This window comes from Mobula birostris, chromosome 13, assembly GCF_030028105.1.
Source record: "Mobula birostris isolate sMobBir1 chromosome 13, sMobBir1.hap1, whole genome shotgun sequence".
NCBI classification, from domain to species: domain Eukaryota; kingdom Metazoa; phylum Chordata; class Chondrichthyes; order Myliobatiformes; family Myliobatidae; genus Mobula; species Mobula birostris.
In genome coordinates, this window is record NC_092382.1 from 17,435,335 (window position 1) to 17,458,793 (window position 23,459).

Genomic DNA, 23,459 nt, shown 5'->3' on the forward strand with positions numbered 1-23,459 from the left:
CCCATCCCCAACTTCTTCAACTATCTGCGGTGAAAGAGGTGCTGCTGTGCTCTTTTCACAACACAGCCGGTGTGTACAGACCATGTACATGAAAGATGGCAAATGGAGTTTAATGCTGGTGAGTGTGAGTTGCTACATTTTGGTAGGATAATCAAAATAGGACATACATGGTAAATGGTAGGGCATTGAAGAATGCAGTAGAACAGAGGGATCTGGGAGTAATGGTGCATCATTCCCTGAAGGTGGAATCTCATGTGGATAGGGTGGTGAAGAAAGCTTTTGGTGTGCTGGCCTTCATAAATCAGAGCATTGAGTATAGGAGCTGGAATGTAATGTTAAAATTGTACAAGGCATTGGTAAGGCCAAATTTGGAGTATTGTGTACAGTTCTGGTCACCGAATAATCGGAAAGATGTCAACAAAATAGAGAGAATACAGAGATTTACTAGAATGTTACCTGGGTTTCAGCACCTCAGTTACAGAGAAAGGTTGAACAAGTTGGGTCTTTATTTTTTTGGAGCGTAGAAGGTTGAGGGGGTCTTGACAGAGGTATTTAAAATTATGAGGGGGATAGATAGAGTTGACGTGTATAGGCTTTTTCCATTGAGAGTAGGTGAGATTCAAACAAGAGGACATGAGTTGAGAGTTAGGGGGCAGAAGTTTAGGGGTAACATGAGGGGAGTGGTAGAGTGTGGTAGCTGTGTGGAATGAGCTTCCAGCAGAAGTGGTAGAGGCAGGCTCGATATTGTCATTTAAAGTAAAATTGGATAGCTGTATGGACAGGAAAGGAATGGAGGGTTATGGGCTGAGTGCAGGTTGGTGGGACTAGGTGAGAGTTAGCATTCAGCATGGACTAGAAGGGCTGAGATTGCCTGTTTCCATGCTGTAATTGTTATATGGTTATATGTGAGATCCTTGGTGATGTTTATGCTGAGGAATTTAAAGCTGTTCACCTTCTTAACCCCAGATCCATTGATGTCAATAGGGGTTAGCCTGTCTCCATTCCTCCTGTCGTCCACAATCAGCTCCTTTGTTTTTGTGACAATGAGAGAGAGTTTGTTTTCTTGACACCAGCCAGATGTTGTTCAGACCTCAGACAGAGTCAGCAATCAAATGGTTGAGCATGGTGCGATGAATGTGCTGAGCTGTGTATATCACAATGCAAGAAGCATCGTAGGAAAGCCAGATGAGCTCAGGACAGGGAATTATGAAGTTGTATCCATTGTGGGGACTTGGTTGCATCCAACAGTTTGAGGGATTTAGAGGAATAAATTTGTAGAGAGATTGCACCATGCCAAGATGCAAAGGTTGTTCCAGTAAGTGATTTTAACTTTCCATATATTGACTGGGACTCCCATACAGCAAAAGGACTAGATGGAGTAGAGTTTGTCAAATGTGCCCTTAATCTGTAATTTGAATTCCTGACGTAGAAGTGTGCAATAAGCTGTTAGGAAATGATCCAGGGCTGGTGACAGAAATTAGTGATCATAATGCCATGAGATTCAAAGTAAATATGGAAAACGAGAGGTGTGCACCACGGGTTGAGATTCTAAATTGGAGAAAGGTCAATTTTGATGGTATGAGAAAGGCTCTGACAAGTGTGGTTTGGAACAGGCTGCTTTCTGGCAAAGGAGTACTTGGTAAGTGGGAGGCCTTCAGAAGTGAAATTTTGAGGATGTAGAGTTTATACATGCCTGCTAAAATAAAAGTTGAAAAGTTACAGGTGCAGGGAACCTTGCTTTTCAAGAGATATTGAGGCCAGGATATTTTGTTCCTCTAAATGCCTCAGACTGTTGGGTGCTACCAAGACGCATGAATGACAACAGTATCATGATTCCATGCCCTGAGCTCACCTGACTTTTTTTTTTAGTTGTCTGCTTTTGGTTTCTGAAAGTTTCCCAACAGGTTTTGGGTAAGTTATTGGAATGTATGTGCAGGAACCGGATATATACTGTAAGTATTTGGATAGGTGTGGACTGATAAAGGATAGACAGCATGGCTTTGTGCACGGTAGGTCATGTCTATCCAATCTTATAGAGTCTCTTGAGGAAGTTATGAGGAAAGTGGTTGAAGGCAAGGCAGTGGATGTTGTCTACATGGACTTTAGCAAGGCACTGGGCAAAGTCTCATATGGGAGATTGGTCAAGAAGGTTCAGTCACTCAGCATTCAAGATGAGATAGTAAATTGGGTGAGTCACTGTCTTTGGGAGAAGCCAGAGTGTGGTAGCACATGGTTGCCTCTCTGACTGGAGGCCTGTGACTAGTGGTTTGCCACAGGGATCAGTGCTGTATCTGTTATTGTGTGTCATCTACATCAGTAATCTGGTTGATAGTGTGGTTAACTGGATCAGCAAATTTGTGGATCACACCAAGATTAGTGGTGTCGTGAACAGCAAGGAAGACTATCATGGCTTGCAGTGCAATCTGGATCAGCTGGAATAATGGGATAAGAAAGGCAAAATGGAATTTAATGGAGACAAGTGTGAGGTGTTGCATTTTGGTTGGACCTAGGTCTTACACAGTGAATGTTAGGGCACTGAGGATTGCTGTAGAAGAAAGGCATCTGAGAATACAGGTCTGTATTTCACTGAAAGTGGTGTCACAGTTAGATAGGGATGGAAAGAAAGATTTTGGCACGTTGGCCTTTTTGAACCAAAGTACTGACAACAATAGATGGATGTTCTGTTGACTTTGTACAAGACATTGGTGAGGCCTAATTTGGAGTATTGTGTGCGGTTTTGGTCACCAACCTACAGGAAGATGTAAAAGAGGTTGAAAGAGTTCAGAGAAGATTCACAAGGATTTTGCCAGGTCTGGAGGACTTGGGTTATAAGGAAAGATTGAGCAGGTCAAGACTTTATTCCTTAGAATGTAGAAGACCGAGGGGAGATTTGATTGTGATAGAGGGGTATAGATAGGGTAAATGCGAGCTGGCTTTCTCTACTGAGATTGGGCGGTACTACAACCAGAGGCCATGGGTTAAGGGTGAAAGGTGAGATGTTAGGCGCACATGAGGGGAAACTTCTTCACACAGACGGTCATCCGGGTGTGGAATGAGCAGCCAGCACAAGTGGTGCATGCGAGCTCAATTTCAACATTTAAGAGGTTTGCATAGGTACATGGATGGTAGGGGTATGGAAGTGGGCAGTTTAAATAGTTCAGCACAAACCAGATGGCCCAAAGGGCCTGTTTCTGTGTTGTAATTTTCTGTGACTGTGACAAGAACCTGAAATAATACAAAAATTTTCTGTGGACTGTCATTTTAAGAGAGAGAGAGAGATTAAGAATGGAAATCAGTCTGACTTGCAGCTTGTTTACATCGCTCGCTGCTTGTTTAGTTTTAACATAGGACACAGATACTCAGAGTCAGATGGAGATGAAGGAGGAAAAATAGAAGGTTCGAAACAAGGGAACTACTGGCCAAGGGTCACTGTTTAGAACTTTCCTCTGCCCACAAGGGTGGGTTAATTATCGATTCAGCGAACATCAAATGTGTGGTTGTCACCTCATTTGATCCATAGGAGTGGATCGGATTTGGGGTATCCTATGAAGACCACCTATGTGTTAACCCTTGCCTGGGTGTGGTGTGGTAATTCACTTGAAGACGATACCCCTTGTGACAAGTCACTTCCTGTGATAATTCGTAAATGGATTTGGAACGATGACGGATAAAATCTACAGCGACTGTTCTTTCGTTTTACCACCATGGAAACTTGAAAAAATCTACAGCGACTGTTCTTTCGTTTTACCACCATGGAAACTTGAATTCACGTTATTGCCTTCTCTCGACATTTACCCTGGATTACAAATATCTCTCTCTCCTCAACTGCTCTGTGGTTGAACTGAACTTTCATAGTTCACCATCTCAAGACTCCAAGCTTTGTTTCCCCCGAGTTCAATAGTTTGGGAGTTATATTTACACACACGTACACATAACACTGTTAACTTCTGTTTATCTTGCTTAAAATACTATATTGTTAGTAGATGCTAATAAAGATAGTGGATTTAACATCAAAACCAGACTCCAGGTATAGTTTATTGCTGCTGGTTCGTTTCTAGAGCGCTATGGTTCATAAAAAAATTGGGGCCTGCATCCTGGATATGAACAGATTTGGGGGTGTATAGATTACTAACCAACTTCATTGGTGAAATCCCTTTTGATTTATTTGTGTGGCAGAAGCAATGGATGTTGATAGATGTCTGGAAGCGCCAACCTCTGAGGCACTAAAGGACACCAGAAGGATTGCGTTTTGAGTATTGCTGAAAGGTTAAAACTTGTGAAGGTGAAATCGACAATGAGGAGGTTACAGATGCAGAGGAGAATAGCTGAGCATTATGTATCTGAGGGTATGTTTAAAGTGGAGGAGTTGAAGGTGTTTCCTGAAAGTAAACCTAGTGAGCTTGGGCTCCCGTACAAGTTAGAAAAATTAAAGATGGAGGCTGTGGAACGGCAGAGGCAGGTTGAGGCTAGAGAGGCAGTAAAACAGAGAAGAGGCAGAAAATCAGGGAGGAAGCAGAAAGACAGAGGCTGTTCGAGCTGGAAAAGATAGAGAGATTGCAGCAAAAGGGTCTCGCGTTAGACTCTGGGGATAAGTTTGAGGCCAGTCGGAAAGTTAAATTGCTACCTCCATTTGACGAGGCAGAGGTTGATAAATACTTTCAGCATTTTGAGAAGGTTGCTCTGAGTTTAAAGTGGCAAAAAGAGGGTTGGCCCATTCTCTTACAAAGTGTAATTAAGGGGAAGGCTCAGCGAGCCTATTCTGCTTTGACTGTTGTTGAAGCAGCTGATTATGACATAGTGTAACAGGCTGTGCTCAGTGCTTATGAGTTGGTCCCAGAAGCATACAGGCAAAAGTTTAGAAATTTGAGGAAATCTGTGAACCAGACTTATATGGATTTGCTTATGAGAAGTTTGTGTGTTTTGACCGCTGGTGCACATATAAAAATGTTAATGATGATTTTAACAGCTTGAAAGATTTGGTTTTAACTGAAGAATTCAGGAGGTGCATCCCTGATGACATAAAGACGTATTTAAATGAAAAGGATGCTGCCACTTTGCAGGAGTCTACTGGATTAGCAGATGTGTTTGCTTTAACTCATAAGGTTAAGTTTACCCAGAATAAGAGCTTCCAAAGGAGTAGCAGGGATAACCAGGGTAAACCAGAAATTGAAGTTGGGTTTAGTGACAAGAGTGAGGATGAAGGGAAGCAGTTGAAGGAGAAATATTCTGGTCTTTCTTGTTACTATTGTAAGAAAGCTGGTCATATGATGGCTAATTGTCCTGTCCTGAAAAAGAAAAAGGAAAAGGAGGCAGTCCCACATGCCTGTGATCAGTATGTTGAAGCACCTATAAACCCACAGGGTTCTGAACATTCTGTTGAGGCTCAGTTAAGGACTGAGAAGTCTGAATGAGTTAAGAAGGGATTCGATCATTTTATGTCAGATGGGTTTATATTAGTAATGGAAGGGTCAACCCCGGTACCAGTGAAAATTCTTTGAGATACTAGGGCTTCTCAGTCACTTATATTAGACAGTATTCTAAAGTTTGGGGTGAGACTGACATTGGTGAGGTAAATCTTATTAAAGGCATTGGGGGTGGCATGGTTTCTGTTCCATTGCACAAGGTAACTTTACAGTCAGGGTTGGTTTCAGGACCTGTTAAGATCGGATTATGCTCCAGTTTACCGGTGGAAGATGTTACTTTGCTGATAGGGAATGACCTGGCAGATGGTAAGGTTGTTCCTGCAGTTCAGTTGACAACTAAGCCAACCACTGACGACCCACAGATGGATTTTAGCATTTATCCTTCCTGCACAGTAACTCGAAGTACAGCTAAAAAGTCTGCCAATGCAGACGGTTCTGTGCAGCATGATTCTGATACCCATGATAGCCAAAGTTGGGATTCAGGTTATGATGACGTAAAACAGAGATCATCTTCCTTTTTCCCTTCTGCTCCACGGAACCAGACCCAATGCTAGAGACCGCATCGCCGTGGTCGTCCTCTGTCAGGTCATCCCCCTCAACAGCATCTAAAACGAGATAACAATTACTGAGGGGGATGGCCACAGGGGTGCTCTCTGCTATCTGAGCTCTTCCCATCCCTTCCCTGACAGTCACCCACTTATCGATCTCCTGCTCACGTTCCATTATAAGCTGTAGATCATCAAGCCGCAGTTCCAGATCCCTAACACGTTCTCTCATCAGCTGCATCTCAGCACACCGGGCGCCGATATGGCCGTCTGGGAGACGGGAAGATTCCCGGAATTCCCACATCTTACACCCAGAGCAAAGTACTAACCCTGCAGACAGGCTCTGGTACATGTTTGTATGTTCAGTAAACATATTCACTGCTTAATTGCCTGGAGGAGGGAACGAGATGGGAAATGTCCAAATCTGCTGATAACACAGAAGCAAAGGAAGGAAATCTAATGACGACGTTCTGGTTCTGCATCAAGTAATTCAAAAGGCAGATTGTATTTTGGCCTTCACCGCACAGGGAGTGGAGATTATGTAACGGGCCTGTGTAGCTACTATTGCACAGGGTGTTAGTGAGGCCACATCTGGAATTCTATGCACAGTTTTAATCCCCAAGCAGAAAGAAATCTTAGAGTAGCTATGGAGCCAGCAGTGCAGTTTTACCAGTGTATTACATGCGATGATTTACCAGCAGAGGTGAGATGATTTGGCCCTGAAATTTAGAACATATTCACAAACGATAGGGTATTTATGAAGCATCTTCATAGAGTATCATATGATCAATCCGTGCACAGTACATAAGCTGTGGATATATGTTTTTACTATTGTGTTTTTGTGTTGCTTTGGAGCCGGAGTAATAACTATTTCGATCTCATTTACACTTGTCTGTTGGAAATGGAATTAAACAACCTTGAATCTTGAATAAACATTTCAGCAGTCTGCAGCGTCACATTTCTGTCTCTCAGCGTTACTGCGGCAGAGCACCACCCGGTGACAACAGAGTCCACAAATCAGGGGCTCCTGTTATTGTGGCAAATCACCACCAAGTGGAAGTGCTGTCCAGAAAAGAGAGAGGTTTACAGCAATAAGGAGGGGTGTAGGGGGCTGGAAGCCAACTCTGCAAGTGGATGAAGTTCTAGACCTGCCCCAAACCACTCTCCTCACCACTAGACAGGGTCCCAAACAGGGGTCATCTACTGTTTCCAGTTTTCCACGTGTGTCCTCCTCGACATTAGTGAGACCCAATGTACTCTCTGCATTCTGCACTCTGTCTCGATGAGATTCTGCAGGTGTTGGAGATGCAGAGTAAGAAACACAAGATGTTGGAGGAAGTCAGGAGGTCAGGTAGCTTCTATAGAGGGGGATAAAGCAAAACAGAGATTTCCTGCCGAGACCCTTCATCAGGACTGGAAGTGGGGAGAAGCTGGAACAAGATGATGCGGGGAGTGGAAGAGTCCAAGCTGGTAGATGGTAGGTGAAGCCAGGTAAGAGTGAAGGTGAGTGGGTGGGGGAGGTGGGAGATGAAGTGAGACGCTGTGAGGTGGGAGGTGGAAAATGCAAAGGACTGAAAAGAAGGAATTTGATAGGATAGGAGAGCGGACCATGGGGAAAAGAGGAAGTAAAAGAGGAACCAGAGGGAGACGGTCCACAGTGGAGAAGAGAGAAGTGGGGAGACAGAATGGAGGAGACGGGTGTGTGTGTTGATGAAAGGAAAAGGAAGAGGTAGAAGTTAAAGATGTCGATGTTCATGCCATCGGGTTGTAAACTACCCGGATGTAATATGAGGTGTTGCTCCTTTAACCTGAGAGTGGACTCATCGAGTTAGTTAAACGATGAACCGTAAGGGAGAGCGGATTAATAATTTTCCCCTGGCATCCCTATTAAATCAATCCTCTCTCACCTTGAACCAGTGCCGTCTGGTTGTTGGTTCCACAAAAGTGGGGAAAAGGACTGCGCACGTTCCCCATTTCTGTACACTCAGGGTTTGGAACACTTGCATCATGTCAGCCTCAATCTCCTGCACTTCAAGGTGTGAAGTCCCAACCTGCCCAGCCTCTCTCCAGAACTCAGTCCCTCGAGTACCGGCACCATTCTCATAAATCTCTCCTGCACTCATTCCAGCTTGACGTCCTCTCTCCTACAGCAGAACCACCAAAACTGAATACAATAGTCCAGGGTGTAAACACGAGAAAATCTGCAGATGCTGGAAATTCAAGCGACACACACGAAATTCTGGTGGAACGCAGCAGGCCAGGCAGCATCAATAGGAAATAATCCAGGCGTGGATACCCTCACGATACCCTAACCCTAATGCAACCGCACTAGCCTCTTCAGTCCATGAGCCATGAGATGTGAGACAGAGGCTGCTCAGCCAATCGAGTCTGTTCCACCATTCCTTCGTGTCCAATTGATTATCTCTCTCAACCCCATTCTCCTGCCTTCTCCCCATAATCTTTCAACATCCATTTAAAATACACTCACTGACTTGGCCTCTGCTCCATCTGTGGCAATGAATTCCAAAGATTTACCACTCCCTGACTCAAGAAATTCCTTCTCAGCTCTGCTCTCAGTGGATGCCCTGTATACTGAGGCCGTGGCCTCTGGTCCCAGACTCACACAGCGTAGGGTGCATCTTCTTCATAGCCACTCTGTCCAGGCCTTTCAATATTTAATAGGTTTCAATGAGATCCCCTCTCTTTGGTCTAGACCAGTGAGTACAGGGTCAAAGCCGTCTAACGATCCTCATACGTTAACCCTGTCATTCCTGGAATCATTCTTGTGAACCTTCTCCGGACGCGCTCCAATACGAGCACATCTTTTTCTCAGACAGGAGGTCGGAAACTGGTCACAATACACCAAGAGCGAACTGACCGATGTGTTATAAAGCTACAGTGTCACATCCTTGCTCTTATATGCTAACATTACAGCTGTCATCCTTAATCAACTCAATCTGCAAGCAAACCTTCAGGGGCTCCTGCTCACCGACTCCCAAGTACCTATTTCTGATTTTTGTATTTTCTCCCATTTATTTTTTTTCTCTCTATCTTTATTCTTTCTACCAATTGTACATGACCGTACACTTGCATACACTGTATTTCATCTGCTACTTCGTTGTCTGTTCTCCAAACCTATCAAAGTCCTTCTGCAGACTCCGGCTTTGCTCTAAACTACCTGTCCCGTACCTATCTTTGTATCAACTGCAAAGTTATCAAACCCAGGTATCAATTCAGTCATCCATATCATTCAGATTTAATATGAAAAGATGTGGTCTCAATACTGACCCCTACGGAACACCATTAGTTAGCGACAGCAAAACAGAATTGTCCACATTATTCTGACTCTTTCTCCCTTGTCAGTCAGGCAATCTTCAACCCATACAAGTATCTTTCCTGTAATTCCATGAGCTGTGATCTTGTTCAGCAGCCTCACGTGCAGCCCCTTAGAAACATAGAAAACCTACAACACAATACAGGCCCTTCAGCCCATAAAGCTCAGCTGAACATGTTCTTACCCTAAAACTACATAGGCTTACCTATCGTCCTCCAGATTTCTAAGCTCCATGTACCTATCCAGGAGACTTTTAAAAGACCCTATTGTTTCCAACTCAACCACCACCGCTGGCAGCCCATTCCACGCACTCACTACTCACTGCGTAAAAAACTTACCCCTGATATCCCCTCTGTACCTACTCCCAAGCACCTTAAAACTGTGCCCTCTCGTATTAGCCATTTCAGCCCTGGAAAAAGCCTCTGACTATCTACACAATCAATGCCTCTCATCATCTTATACACCTCTATCAGGTCACCTCTCGTCCTCCATCGCTCCAAGGAGAAAAGGCCGAGTTCACTCAACCTATTCTCATAAGGCATGCTCCCCAATCCAGGCAACATGCTTGTATATCCACTCTGCACCTTGTCCATGGTTTCCACATCCTTCCTGTAGTGAGGCAAACTGAATTTAGCAAATTATTCCAACTGGGGTCTGACCAGGGTCCTATATATCTGCAACATTACCTCTCAGCTCTTAAACTCAGTCCCACAGGAGGCCAATGCACACTATGCCTTAACCACAGAGTCAACCTGTGTAGCAGCTTTGAGTGTCCTATGGACTCGGACTCCAAGATCCCTCTTACACTCCTCACTGCTAAGACTCTTACCATTAATGCTATATTCTGCCGTCATATTTGACCTACCAAAATGAACCACCTCACACTTACAACAGGAATTCTGCAGATGCTGGAAATTCAAGCAACACACATCAAAGTTGCTGGTGAATGCAGCAGGCCAGGCAGCATCTCTAGGAAGAGGTACGGTTGACCTTTCAGGCCAAGACCCTTCGTCAGGACTAACTGAAGGAAGAGTGAGTAAGACATTTCAAAGTGGGAGGGGGCGGGGGAGATCCAAAATGTAGGAGAAGACAGGAGGGGGAGGGATCGAGCCAAGAGCTGGACAGGTGAGTGGCAAAGTGGATATGAGAGGATCATGGGACAGGAGGCCCAGGGAGAAGGAAAAGGGGGAGGGGCGGAAACCCAGAGGATGGGCAAGGGGTATAGTCAGAGGGACAGAGGGAGAAGAAGGAGAGTGAGAGAAAGAATGTGTGTATAAAAATAAATAATGGATGGGGTACGAGGAGGAGGTGGAAGTTGTTGGAACTCGGCAATTAATGCTTTGGCACAGACTAGATTGGCCGCATGGTATTTTCCTGTGTTGTGGTGTTCTATGACTCTAATGCCTTCACAATCTCTTCAGCTACCTCTTTCTGAACCCTGGGGTGTTCACCTTCTGGTCCAGGAGTCCTATCTACCTTCAGGCCTTTCAGCTTCCAAAACACCTTCTCTCCTTGGTAAAAGCATGTATTCTCACTTCTGCCCCAGATACTCCTGAATGTAATAAATTTAAAGACACAATTATAGTAGGGAACTTCAATCTGCAGGAGGATTGAGAAAGTCAGATTGGTGTGAGATTGCAAGAGAGGGAATGTATTGAATGCTTATGAAATGGCTTTTTAGAGCAGCTGATGTTTGAGTCTACTCGGGGAACTGCTACCTTAGATTGGGTGTCGTGTGACAACCCAGATCTTATTAGGGAGGTTAATGTAAAGGAACCATTAGAAGGCAGTGATCATAATATGATTGAATTTCTCCTGCAATTTGTGAGGGAGAAGCATAGGTCAGATGCGTAGAATCGCAATAGAATAAAGGGAATTGAATTGAATTGAATGATATTTATTGTCATTATACATGGGTACAATGAAACTCTGTTTGGCTTCCTCTCTGGCAATTAAATAAGCAGTAGATAAAAACAAGACAGTAATAGAAAAACAATATTAAATAGATAAGTAACAGAAAATAAATTACACCAGCACCAGAATGTCACAGTAATGCACAAGAATGTGTGCATGTGTGTGCTCACAGTTTCAGTCATTGTTCTGTGGGAGTGGTGTGATGGAGGCCACTGCTCTGGGATAGAAGCTGTTCCTCAGTCTGTTTGTTCTGGCTTTTAGTGTCCTGAACCTTTTGCAGGACGGCAGCAGGTCAAACAGGCAGTGGCTGGGGTGTGTGGTGTCTCTGGTTATGCTGATTGCTTTCCTCCTGAGTCTGCTGGAATAGATGGTGTCCAGTCCTGGGAGCTCCATCCTGACAATCCGCTGGGCCGCCTTCTCCACGCGATGCAGGTCCCGTCGCTCAGCGACTGAGGAGCCGGCATACCACACGGTGGCGCTGCTGGTCAGGGTGGTTTCAATTGTGCTTCTGCAGAAGTTAAGCGACAGCTTTTGTGGGAGTTTGGCCTGTTTCAGCTTTCTGAGGAAGAAGAGTCTTTGTTGTGCCTTATTAACAAGCAGCGAGGTGTTGGTGGTCCGTGTCAGCTGTTTTGACAACATAACTCCAAGGAACTTTAGGTTTTCCACATTTTCCACTACCTCTCCATGTATATGGAAGGAGGGGGGGTGTATTCTGTCCTTTGATCTCCTGATTACAGAGGCATGAGAGAGGCAATTCCCCAGGTGGATTGGAGAAGGATCCTGGTGGGGATGACGCCAGAGCAGAAGTGGCTGATGTTTCTGAGAATGGTTCATAATGTACTGGATATGTCCTGTGGAATTAGTTCTCAAACAGCGGGGCTAGGCTACCGTGGCTGACAAAAGAAGTTAAGGACGGTATGAAAGTCAAGGAAAGTGCACATAAGGTAGCAAAAGTGAGTAGCAAGTTTGATAATTGGGTAGCTTTTAAAATCCAACAACAGGAAACCAAGAAAAAAGCTCTATGAAGGGGAAAGGTGAAATATGAGAGCAAACTAGACAATAATATAAACCATGATAAAAAACATGTTTATATTGGACCACTGGAAAATGATGCTGATGGGGTGGAAATGGGGACGAGATGGTAGATGAACTTGATGGGACTTTGCATCGTCTTCTCTGTGGAAGACACTAGCAGTGTGCCAGAGATCCGTGAGTGTCAGGGAGCAGGAGTGAGTGCCATTACTATTACAAAGTAAAATGTGCTAGGTTCCCAGGTTCTTAAAGCGGATCAGTCACCTGGACCAGATGGACTACATCCCAGAGTCCTGAGAAAGGTTGCTGAAGAGATAACAGATGCATTGCTCATGACCTGTCAAGAATCACTTGATTCTGGCATGGTCCCGGAGCACAGGAAGATTGCAAATATCAATTCACTCTTTGAGAAGGGAGGAAGGCAAAAGAAAGAAAATTATAGTCCGGTTAGCCTCACCTCAGTGCTGGGAAAGCGTTTGCATCTATTGTAACAGATGAGGTTTTGGGGTACTAGGAGACTAATGATAAAATCAGTCAAAGCCAGCACAGCTTCTGCACAGAGAAACCTTGCCTGGCAAATCTGTTAGAGTTCTTCGAAGAAGTCATAAGCAGAATGGACAAACGAGAGGCAGTGTACATCTTTTACCTGGATTTTCAGAAGGCATCTGATAAGGTGTCACACATGAGACCGCATAACAGGATAAACTTCAGAAGAAATACTGGCATGGATAGAGGAATGGCGGAAAGCCAAGAGGCAGCGAGTGGGAATAAAAAGAGCCTTTCCTAGTTGGCTAGCAGTGACTAGTGGTCTTCAGGGATCAGTAATCGGTCTGCTACTTTTCACATTGTTTGTCAATGATTTGGATAATGGAATTGATGGCTTTGTGGGAAGGTTTGCAGATGATACAAAGATAGGTGGAGGTGTTTGTAGTGCTGAGGAAGCAATGTGATTGCAGCAGGATACAGACAAATTTGTAGAATGGGCAAAAAAAGTGGCAGATGGAATGCAATATTGGGAGATGTACGATAATGCATTTTGGCAAAAGGAACAACAGTGAACTATTATCTGATTGGGGAGAAGGTTCAAACAACAGAAGTACAGAAGGAAATATGAGCCCTCGGGCAAGACTCCCAGAAGGTTAATTTACAGGTTGAGTCTGTGGTAAAGGAGGCAAACGCAATGCTGGCATTTATTTAAAGTGAAGTAGAATATACAAGCAGGAAGGTAATGCTGATACTTAAAACACTACTTAGGCCGCACTTAGGCTACTGGGGACCCATATCTCAGAAAGGTGTGTTGTCATTGGAGAGAGTACAGAGGATGTTCAAGAAGATGATTCCGGGACTGAAGGGGTTAAGATATGAGGAGTGTTTGCCAGCCTTGGTCCTGTACTCCTGCACTGACCTATGTTTAATAAACGCTGGTGGGGAGGGGGTGTTAAATCTCACTGAAACCCACCAAATGTGGAAAGGTCTCGATGGGGTGGATGAGGAGAGGACTTTTCGTATGGTGGGGGTAGCCATAACAGAGGGCACAGCCTCAAAACTGAGGAGCGACCTTTTAGAATAATTAAGGAGGATTTTATTCAGTCAGAGAGCAGTGAATCTGTGGAATTCTCTGACACAGACGGCGGTGGGGGCCAACTCTGTGGGTAAATTTCAGGCAGAAGCTAATAGTTTGCTGATCAGTCAGGGCATTACAGAATATGCCGAGGAGGCAGGTGCATGGGGTTGAGTGAGAACCGGGATCAGCCATGATAGAATGGCGGAGCAGACTCGATGGGGCTGAATGGCCTAATTCTGCTCCTATGTCTTATTGTCTTATACTGCCAGTGTCTTACACAGTGAAGATTGACACAAAACACTTATTACATTCAACCGCTGTTTCTTTGCTCGATTACAAAATCGACAGCATCATCTTCCAGCGGTACAATATGAATTCTTGCCTCTCTTTTACTCTTAATATATCTGAAAGGCTTTTGATACTTGATATTATTGGCTCACTTACCTTAATGTTTCACCTTGTCTCCCCTGTGTGTTTTTTTTAGTTGTCTCCTGTTGGGTATGTAAAAACTTTTCAATCCTCTAACTTCCCACCATTTTCTTGCTTTATTATATGACCCCACTTTTGTTTTTATGAAAAATAGGAGAAAATCTGTGGATGCTGGAAATCCAAGCAACACATAGACAAAATGCTGGAGGAACCTAGGAGGCCAGGCAGCATATATGGTAAATAGTAAACAGTCGACGTTTCGAGCTGAGACCCTTCATCAGAACTGGGTAAAAAAAAGATGAGATGTCAGAGGAAGAAGTGTGGGGGTTGGAGGGGTGGAAGAAGTGGTAGGTGATAGGTGTAACTGGGAGAGGGAGAGTAGTGAAGGAAAAAACTTCTTAGGATATAATTTCCTTAACGATTCTCGAAAGATCATTGCTGATGCCTCCATATCTTTTCAGCCACCTCTTTCAGATCCCTGGGGTGTGCACCATCTGGTCCAGGTGACCTATTTACCTTCAGACCATCTGTGTTTCCCAAGAACCTTCTCCTGAGTAATGTAACTTTACACATTCTGACCACTGACCTCTGCGAGCTCCATATTGCTGCCAGTGTCTTGCACAGATATGAGTGATGTTCAATACTGAATGGAGAGAGTGGGTCCTTTTTCTCTTGACTTTGGTAACCATACAGTCAAAGTGAGAATTGTAAAGCTCAATCATTTCATTGTACATTGTGTACTCTTTGTTATTTCAGGTGTCACGTATTCTGTGATGGAAATGAAGAACCAGCAGAGATGGAAAACACTTTGAAGTCCAGTATTGTTCGAAACTCATAATATTATTTGTAACTATGCAATACAGTATTATAAATGTAGATAAATCTAACAGGTGAGTAATGATTACGTAAAAGTAAGTGTGGAATATATATGTATGAAAAACCAATCTTCTTTCATTCTAGCAGTAAAACGATACAGTTTTACAGGAACTTCAGCAATAGCTTGGACCTTGGCCTGTCCGGGAGCCAAGTGGCCTCGGCCCAACGTATGACACAGACATGTACGAACAACTGTAACATGGCCAAACTCACTTTTAGTGAGGTTCACAATAAGACTGGCCTTGGAAAATCTGTCAAACAGTTTTTCTACAGCTGCAATCTGCTCTTCCCACGTGTCATTCAAGACCAATAAATCACTGATATAAGCCCCTGTGTTTACTAAACCTCTAATCACAGAATTGATCATTCTTTGAAATGTCCCAAATGCTGATTTCTCTTTAGCCCTCTCTGTTAAGGGAACACCCCAGTATTCTTTTAACAAGTCAAACTTTAAAAGGTATTTAGCCTTCCCCACTCTATCAATACAGTCATTCATTCTCTGTCCTTGTTCTTTCCTGTTTCTAATTTCTTCAACCATTTTCCTTTCTTGAAAGTTCTCTCTGTAAAGGTACCATTTCATGGGCTGGGCTGAATTCACAATGACGTGATGCACTGCACCCGTGCTCTATTTCAAAATGCCAATTAGTCCTTTCGCTAGTTGTTGTGGTCTAGGGTCCAACTGATGGACCTTATCAGTCATATTTTCCAAAACAATGGAATTCTGACATCTGAGTGAGAATAGATTCAGTGGGTAAACATGTTTTTCCACTCCATTATCAGATTCTACGACTCCATTTTGTTCCATAACAATTCTCCCAGCTGCAATTCTAACAAACAAGTGTTTTATTTTGATTCAACCATTTTGTAAACTTTCCTTTGCAAGGACACAAAGCTTACTAAATTTTCCCAGAATTTTAAAACAAACTTAAACACACTGACACATTTTTCTCAATCAGACCATAGTTCTCTGAGTTTGGCCTGTAACTGAATACAGGTTTCAACAAACTACCCTCCAAAGCCTTCTGAATCGAATCTCCACAATAAATAAGAGGAGGGGAACCCCTTCATCCCAATTTTTCCCATTTCTCACACAACATGTTTTAATCATCGTCTTAAGAGTTGAGTTGAGCCGTTCCAAGGCTCCCTTGGACTCTTACATCTGTAGATGACACCATGTGCTTAGCTTCTAATTCTGTAGCTATCCCCTGCAATGTTCTCGAAGTAAACTTACAACGCTTTTTAAATCAAATTGAATTTCTTTGGGCAGACCTACCAGTGGGAAAAACTTACTGAATGCTGTTACCACAGTCTTGGCCAGGGTGTTTTCAAAAGACACTACTTCAGGGGACCTAGACACAGCACACATAATTGTTAACACATACTGATGACCAGCTGCAGTCTTTTGCAATGGGCCTACACAATCCACTATGACCCCAGGAAAAAGATTCACTAAAAGCAGATACCGGTTTAAGTAGTGTTACCTGAATAACCTGATTAGATTTCCCCTCCACATGACAGATATGGCAAATCCTGTAAAAATTCACAACATCCTTCCTTGAACTAGGCCAGTAAAATTCCTTCATAATCCTGTTCACTGTCTTTCTCACTCCATGAGGTCCACCTAAAGGCACACTGTAAGCCATGTTTAAAATTTCAGCCCTGTGAACTTTCAGAACCATCACGTGACTTGCAGGCACAGTGGCTGGTCTCCACCTCCTCATCAACACCCCATCTTTATGGTAATATCCCACTGACTCTCTCTGAACCTCTTCTCCTATGAGAGCGATCTCCCTTAAAGCCGCCATTCCAGAATCTCCCTTCTGTTCTCTGTAAATACCTTCCTCAATAAAGACAAGTCTTTCCCATACACCTTACTCTCAAAGTCCTGCCGAAATCTGGAAGGTAGAAAAGTCTGTGATACATCGTTATAATTTAAACCTCTGGTTTTCCTACCGTAGGCCTCAACAGCAGCTCTGCTCATCAGCTGAATTGCTGAAACACTCTTATCGTGGAGAGCTGTCAACATGTCTCCATTGTTTACTAAATTCAGCACCATCATCAGGCTTATGAGAACCATGTATACATTATGGAAGAGACCAAACAATCCGTTCATCAAATTTCTCCGACTTATCTCCATAACATTACACTGAATTAGCTTGCAGGTGCTGAAGTATCCAAACAAAATTCCAGAGTAGCACATCCTTGCTCGGCAGGCCTTTGTCCTGCAAGCAGGGTCAAAGGTCACGCAACCAATCCAAACTTTTCCGCAAACAACAGGAGTTCTGCAGATGCTGGAAATTCAAGCAACACACATCAAAGTTGCTGTTGAATGCAGCAGGCCAGGCAGCATCTGTAGGAAGAGGTGCAGTCGACGTTTCAGGCCGAGTCCCTTCGTCAGGACTAACTGAAGGAAGGGAGAGTAAGGGATTTGAGAGGGGGAGGGGGAGATCCAAAATAATAGGAGAAGACAGGAGGGGGAGGGATGGAGCCAAGAGCTGGACAGGTGGTAGGCAAAAGGGGATACGAGAGGATCATGGGACAGGAGGTCCGGGAAGAAAGCCGGGGGGGGAACCCAGAGGATGGGCAAGAGGTATATTCAGAGGGACAGAGGGAGAAAAAGGAGAGTGAGAGAAAGAATGTGTGCATAAAAATAAGTAACAGATGGGGTACGAGGGGGAGGTGGGGCCTTAGCAGAAGTTAGAGAAGTCGATGTTCATGCCTCCAACCTGATGATTCCCCCTCCCCCCCCTTGTCTTTCTTCCCGGACCTCCTGTCCCATGATCCTCTCATATCCCTTTTGCCAATCACCTGTCCAGCTCTTGGCTCCATCCCTCCCCCTCCTGTCTTCTCCTATCATTTTGGATCTCCCCCTCCCCCTCCCACTTTCAAATCCCTTACTCTCTCTTCCTTCAGTTAGTCCTGACGAACGGTGTCGGCCTGAAACGTCGACTGCACCTCTTCCTACAGATGCTGCCTGGCCTGCTGCGTTCACCAGCAACTTTGATGTGGTTTGCTATCTATCTATCTATTTATTTATTTATTCTCTCTTTCCCTATCACAAATACTCCTTGCCTGTTCTCCATCTTCCTCTGGTGCTCCCCTTCCCTTTTCTTTCTTCCAAGGCCTTCCATCCCATGATACTCCGCCTTCTCCAGCCTCGTATCCCTTTTGCCAATCACCTGTCCAGCTCTTGGCTCCATCCCTCCCCCTCCTGTCTTCTCCTATCATTTTGGATCTCCCCCTCCCCCTCCCACTTTCAAATCTCTTACTAACTCTTCCTTCAGTTAGTCCTGACGAAGAGTCTCGGCCTGAAACGTCGACTGCACCTCTTCCTACAGATGCTGCCTGGCCTGCTGCGTTCACCAGCAACTTTGATGTGTGTTGCCCAAACTTTTCCAGCACTTTATCCAAAAGTCCAGGAACAGCACTTTTCCCATTATTTTCAGCAACACTGACCTCACCAGAACCCACTTCTTCACCAGCCTTTAAACCACGGTCTAATACAAGTAACTGAGAATCCTCACATTCCACCGGTACCAAGGTTAACCCCTTATTCACTGAACCAAGATCATCTGACACACAAAAACTGCATTCCTTTTCAACCAAGTCAGGCACCTCAGATTTTAACTGAGCTTCAACATAAGGTTCAGAACCCTGTGAATTCACAGGTACTTCCACAACCTGAACACATTAAATCGGGACAGCTGCCTCTTCTGGGCTGTCATCACTTGTCCCAGTTTCAAATTCAAGGTCACCCCGAACCTCCCAGCTATTCTCTGGCAAACTCTTTTTGGGTGTAAACTCAACCTCGTGGGTTAAAACTTCTTCGTCTGCTTTCTTATCAAACCCCTGCAGGGTAGCGGCATCCTCTGCATCAGGGTATGACCTTACATCATCAAGAACACAACTTTTCAATTCATCACACAAAACAAGCCCTTCCGAGCTGTAAAAATCATCAGGGTCCAACACTAAACCTCTTTGCTGCAACTTCCCTATCTTTTCCAGCTTGAACCGCTTCTGTTTGTCGTCTGCCACCTGATCTTCACATTGCCATATCTCCATCTCGGCTGTCTCTGTCTTTCTGCCTCTTCTCTCTGTTTTTCTACCCTTCTCTCTGTCTTGCTGCCTCTTGTCTACATCTTGCTGCCTTTCTAGCCTCTCTTGAGCTGTTTTAATTTCAATTCATGCTCCATTCTTAATTTTTCCAACAGAAGCTGAAGCTCATCCTCAATACTAACATCCATTTCTGCTGTATCTCCACACAACCAAATAAAACGAGATTTTCCCCAATCAATTCAAACAAGCCTCCCAACCAATTTTGTTCATGACACTGACGCAGGCCCCAATTTTGCAAGAGGTCCAGGGTTCATATCCCGGACGAGCCCCAATTTTGTACACGTAGCCCATGACGGGAATAAAGAACCAGCAGAGATGGAAAACACTTTGAAGTCCAGTATTGCTATAAACTAATAATATTTATTAGTAACTACGCAATACAATAATATAAATGTAGATAAATCAAACAGGTTAGTAATGATTACATAAAAGTAAGTGTGGAATATATATGTATGAAAAACCAAGCTTCTTTAAGTCTAGGGGTAAAAAGATACAGTCTTACGATGATGAGTAAAGTTCAGTTCAGTTCAGTTCATGGTATTGAGTTGAGTAGTGATGGAGAGAGAGAGGGGGAGAGATTTGAGTCTTCAGGTGAGCTGATGACGTTGATCTTCTCGTTGTCCTTTGAAATCCTTTAAAAGTCACCGACTGTGACTTTAACAAAGGGGACCGGTTTTCTGTGGTGGAGCTATCCCCCAGGCAAGGGTGGACACATGGACAACTCCCCACGAGTCAACCCTTTTCCTCTTTCCACTGCAAGAGCGATGGATCGATCTGCCTGATCGATCCTCCAAAACCCACTTTACCTGCAGGCACAACAATGCTCATTCAGTGTCCAAACATGTGTCTGAGGTCTATCATCTGACCTACTTTATCTTCCCGTGCTGAGCGTCAACTATCATTCAAATAACTCTTCTATCCTCTCCCTGTGAAAGAAATCCAAGCAGGCAAAAATCCTTGAAGAAAGTGTCAACAACCTGCCAAAAATCATGACATCAAGTGTCCATTAAATAATACCGCCTTCGGTTACAATTGCAACTTACGAGCTGCTCGGTGCTTTCTCCAACTCAGCAGAATGCCTAAAGTTAACGAGTTCTTTCTCGTGCCTTAAAGTGACAGTCCCACAGTTAGTCTTTGTCTCTCTCTCTTTCAAAACAAGCTATCGATGTTAAATAACTCTCTCTCTCTTTTCAAAAGCACAGTTAATAGGGGTAATCGAACACAGTTCATAGGGGTAATTCAGGACCCTGTCACACAGGGTACCGATTTGTAACAGGGGACACATCATGCAGCATCCACCCAAATGAGATTTCTGAAGTTGGGCCGGGCTGGGGGGCTATCACTGCCTATATTACGCTGCCAGCCGAAGCGCGACTTAGATAAGGTTAGATGACCGCGTGAATCGCTTCCCACATTCGCAGCAGGTGAACAACCTCTCCCCAGTGTGAACTCAATGATGCACATTTGGTTGACACGGCTGACAGAATCTCTTCCCAAAGTCTGAGCAGGTGATCAGCCTCTACCCATTGTGAACTTGCTGGTGTCTCTGCAGTTGAGATGACCAAGTGAATCCCTTCCCACAGTCTGAGCAGGTGAATGGCCTCTCCCCAGTGTGAACTCGCTGATGTCTCTGTAGGTGGAATGAGCAAGTGAATCCCTCCCCACACACAGAGCAGGTGAACGGCCTCTCCCCAGTGTGAACACGCTGATGTACCTTCAGATGAGATGACTGTGTGAATCCTTTCCCACACTCTGAGCAGTTGAATGGCCTCTCCCCAGTGTGAACACGCTGATGTCTCTGTAGGTGGAATGAGCAAGTGAATCCCTTCCCACAGTCTGAGCAGGTGAACGGTCTCTCCCCAGTGTGAACATGCTGATGTACCTTCAGTTCAGATGACTGAGTGAATCCCTCCCCACACACAGAGCAGGTGAACGACCTCTCCCCAGTGTGTACTCTCTGATGTACCTTCAGATGAGATGACTGTGTGAATCCCTTCCCACAGTCTGAACAGGTGAATGGCCTCTCCCCAGTGTGAACTCGCTGATGTACTTTCAGTTGAGATGACTGAGTGAATCCCTTCCCACAGTCTGAACAGGTGAACGGCCTCTCCCCAGTGTGAACTGACATGTGTACCAGTAGGCTGGATGACTGAGTGAATCCCTTCCCACAGTCTGAACAGGTGAACGGCTTCTCCCCAGTGTGAACTGACATGTGTACCAGTAGGCTGGATGACCGAGGGAATCCCTTCCCGCAGTCTGAGCAGGTGAACGGCCTCTCCCCAGTGTGAACTCTCTGATGTACCTTCAGTTGAGATGACTGAGTGAATCCCTTCCCACAGACGGAGCAAGTGAACGGCCTCTCCCCAGTGTGAACTCGCTGATGTACCTTCAGTTTAGATGAGCAAGTGAATCCCTTCCCACAATCTGAACAGGTGAATGGCCTCTCTCCAGTGTGAACTCGCTGATGTACTTTCAGTTGGGATGACCGAGTGAATCCCTTCCCACAGTCTGAGCAGGTGAACGGCCTCTCCCCAGTGTGAACTCGCTGATGCACCTTCAGTTGAGATGAGCAAGTGAATCCTTTCCCACAGACTGAGCAGGTGAACGGCCTCTCCTCAGTGTGAACTGACTTGTGTATCAGCAGTTCGGATGACACAGTGAATCCCCTTCCACATTCTGAGCAGGTGAACGGCCTCTCCCCAGTGTGAACTCGCTGATGTACTTTCAGTTGAGATGACTGAGTGAATCCCTTCCCACAGACTGAGCAGGTGAACGGCCTCTCACCAGTGTGAACTGACTTGTGTACCAGCAGTTGGGATGACCGAGTGAATCCCCTTCCACATTCTGAGCAGGTGAACGGCCTCTCCCCAGTGTGAACTCGCTGATGTACTTTCAGTTCAGATGCCTGAGTGAATCCCTTCCCACAGTCTGAGCAGGTGAATGGCCTCTCCCCAGTGTGAAGTCGTTGATGCAACTTCAGCTTAGATGATCCAGTGAATCCCTTCCCACAGTCTGAGCAGGTGAACGGCCTTTCCCCAGTGTGAACTCTCTGATGCACCTTCAGTTGAGATGAGCATGTGAATCCCTTCCCACAGTCTGAGCAGGTGAATGGCCTCTCCCCAGTGTGAACTCTCTGATGTATTTTCAGTTCAGATGATGTAGTGAATCCCTTCCCACAGACTGAGCAGGTGAACGGCTTCTCCCCAGTGTGAACACGCTGATGTACCTTCAGTTGGGATGATCCAGTGAATCCCTTCCCACAGTCTGAGCAGGTGAACGGCCTCTCCCCAGTGTGAACTCTCTGATGCACCTTCAGTTGAGATGAGCATGTGAATCCCTTCCCACAGACTGAGCAGGTGAACGGCCTCTCCCTAGCGTGAACTCGCTGATGTACCTTCAGTTTAGATGAGCAAGTGAATCCCTTCCCACAATCTGAGCAGATGAATGGCCTCTCCCCAGTGTGAACTCGCTGATGTACCTTCAGTTTAGATGAGCAAGTGAATCCCTTCCCACAATCTGAGCAGGTGAATGGCCTCTCCCCAGTGTGAACTCGCTGATGCACCTTCAGTTGAGATGAGCAAGTGAATCCCTTCCCACAGACTGAGCAGGTGAATGGTCTCTCCCCAGAGTGAACTGACTGGTGTGTCAGCAGATCGGTTGACCAAGTGAATCCCTTCCCACAGTCTGAGCAGATGAATGGCCTCTCCCCAGTGTGAACTCGCTGATGTACCTTCAGTTTAGATGAGCAAGTGAATCCCTTCCCGCAGTCCGAGCAGGTGAACGGTCTCTCCCCAGTGTGAACTCGCTGGTGTGTCAGCAGATTGTATGATTGAGTGAATCCTTTCCCACATTCCGAGCAGATGAATGGCCTCTCTCCAGTGTGAACTCGCTGATGTACCTTCAATTTAGATGAGCAAGTGAATTCCTTCCCGCAGTCCGAGCAAGTGAACGGCTGCTCCCCGGTGTGAACTCGCTGGTGAGACATTAGGTCAGATGATCGAGTGAATTCTTCCCAACAAGTTCAGCCGATGACCAGCCCCTGCCCAGGGTGAACTGACTGGTGTGTCCACAGATGGAAAGACCGACTGAATCCCTTCTCACACACAGAATAGGTGAATGGCCTTGTCCCAGTGTGTACTTGCTGATGTACCTTCAGTTGAGATGACCGATTGAATCCATTCCCACAGTATGATCAGATGAATGGATTCCCCTCTGTGTAAAATGAC

The 23,459-nt window shown here is 45.1% G+C and overlaps 1 protein-coding gene across 1 annotated transcript in view; it reads right to left on the reverse strand.

The window, feature by feature from the left end:
- Positions 1-18,470: 18,470 nt before the first annotated feature.
- The window catches only part of LOC140208482 (uncharacterized), a 65,427-nt gene continuing 60,438 nt past the window's right edge, over positions 18,471-23,459 (reverse strand). The window contains exon 2 of the mRNA XM_072277170.1: positions 18,471-23,018. Coding sequence (XP_072133271.1) covers positions 20,753-23,018 — 2,266 coding nt within the window. The 3' untranslated portion in view covers positions 18,471-20,752. The remainder of the gene's footprint in view (positions 23,019-23,459) is intronic.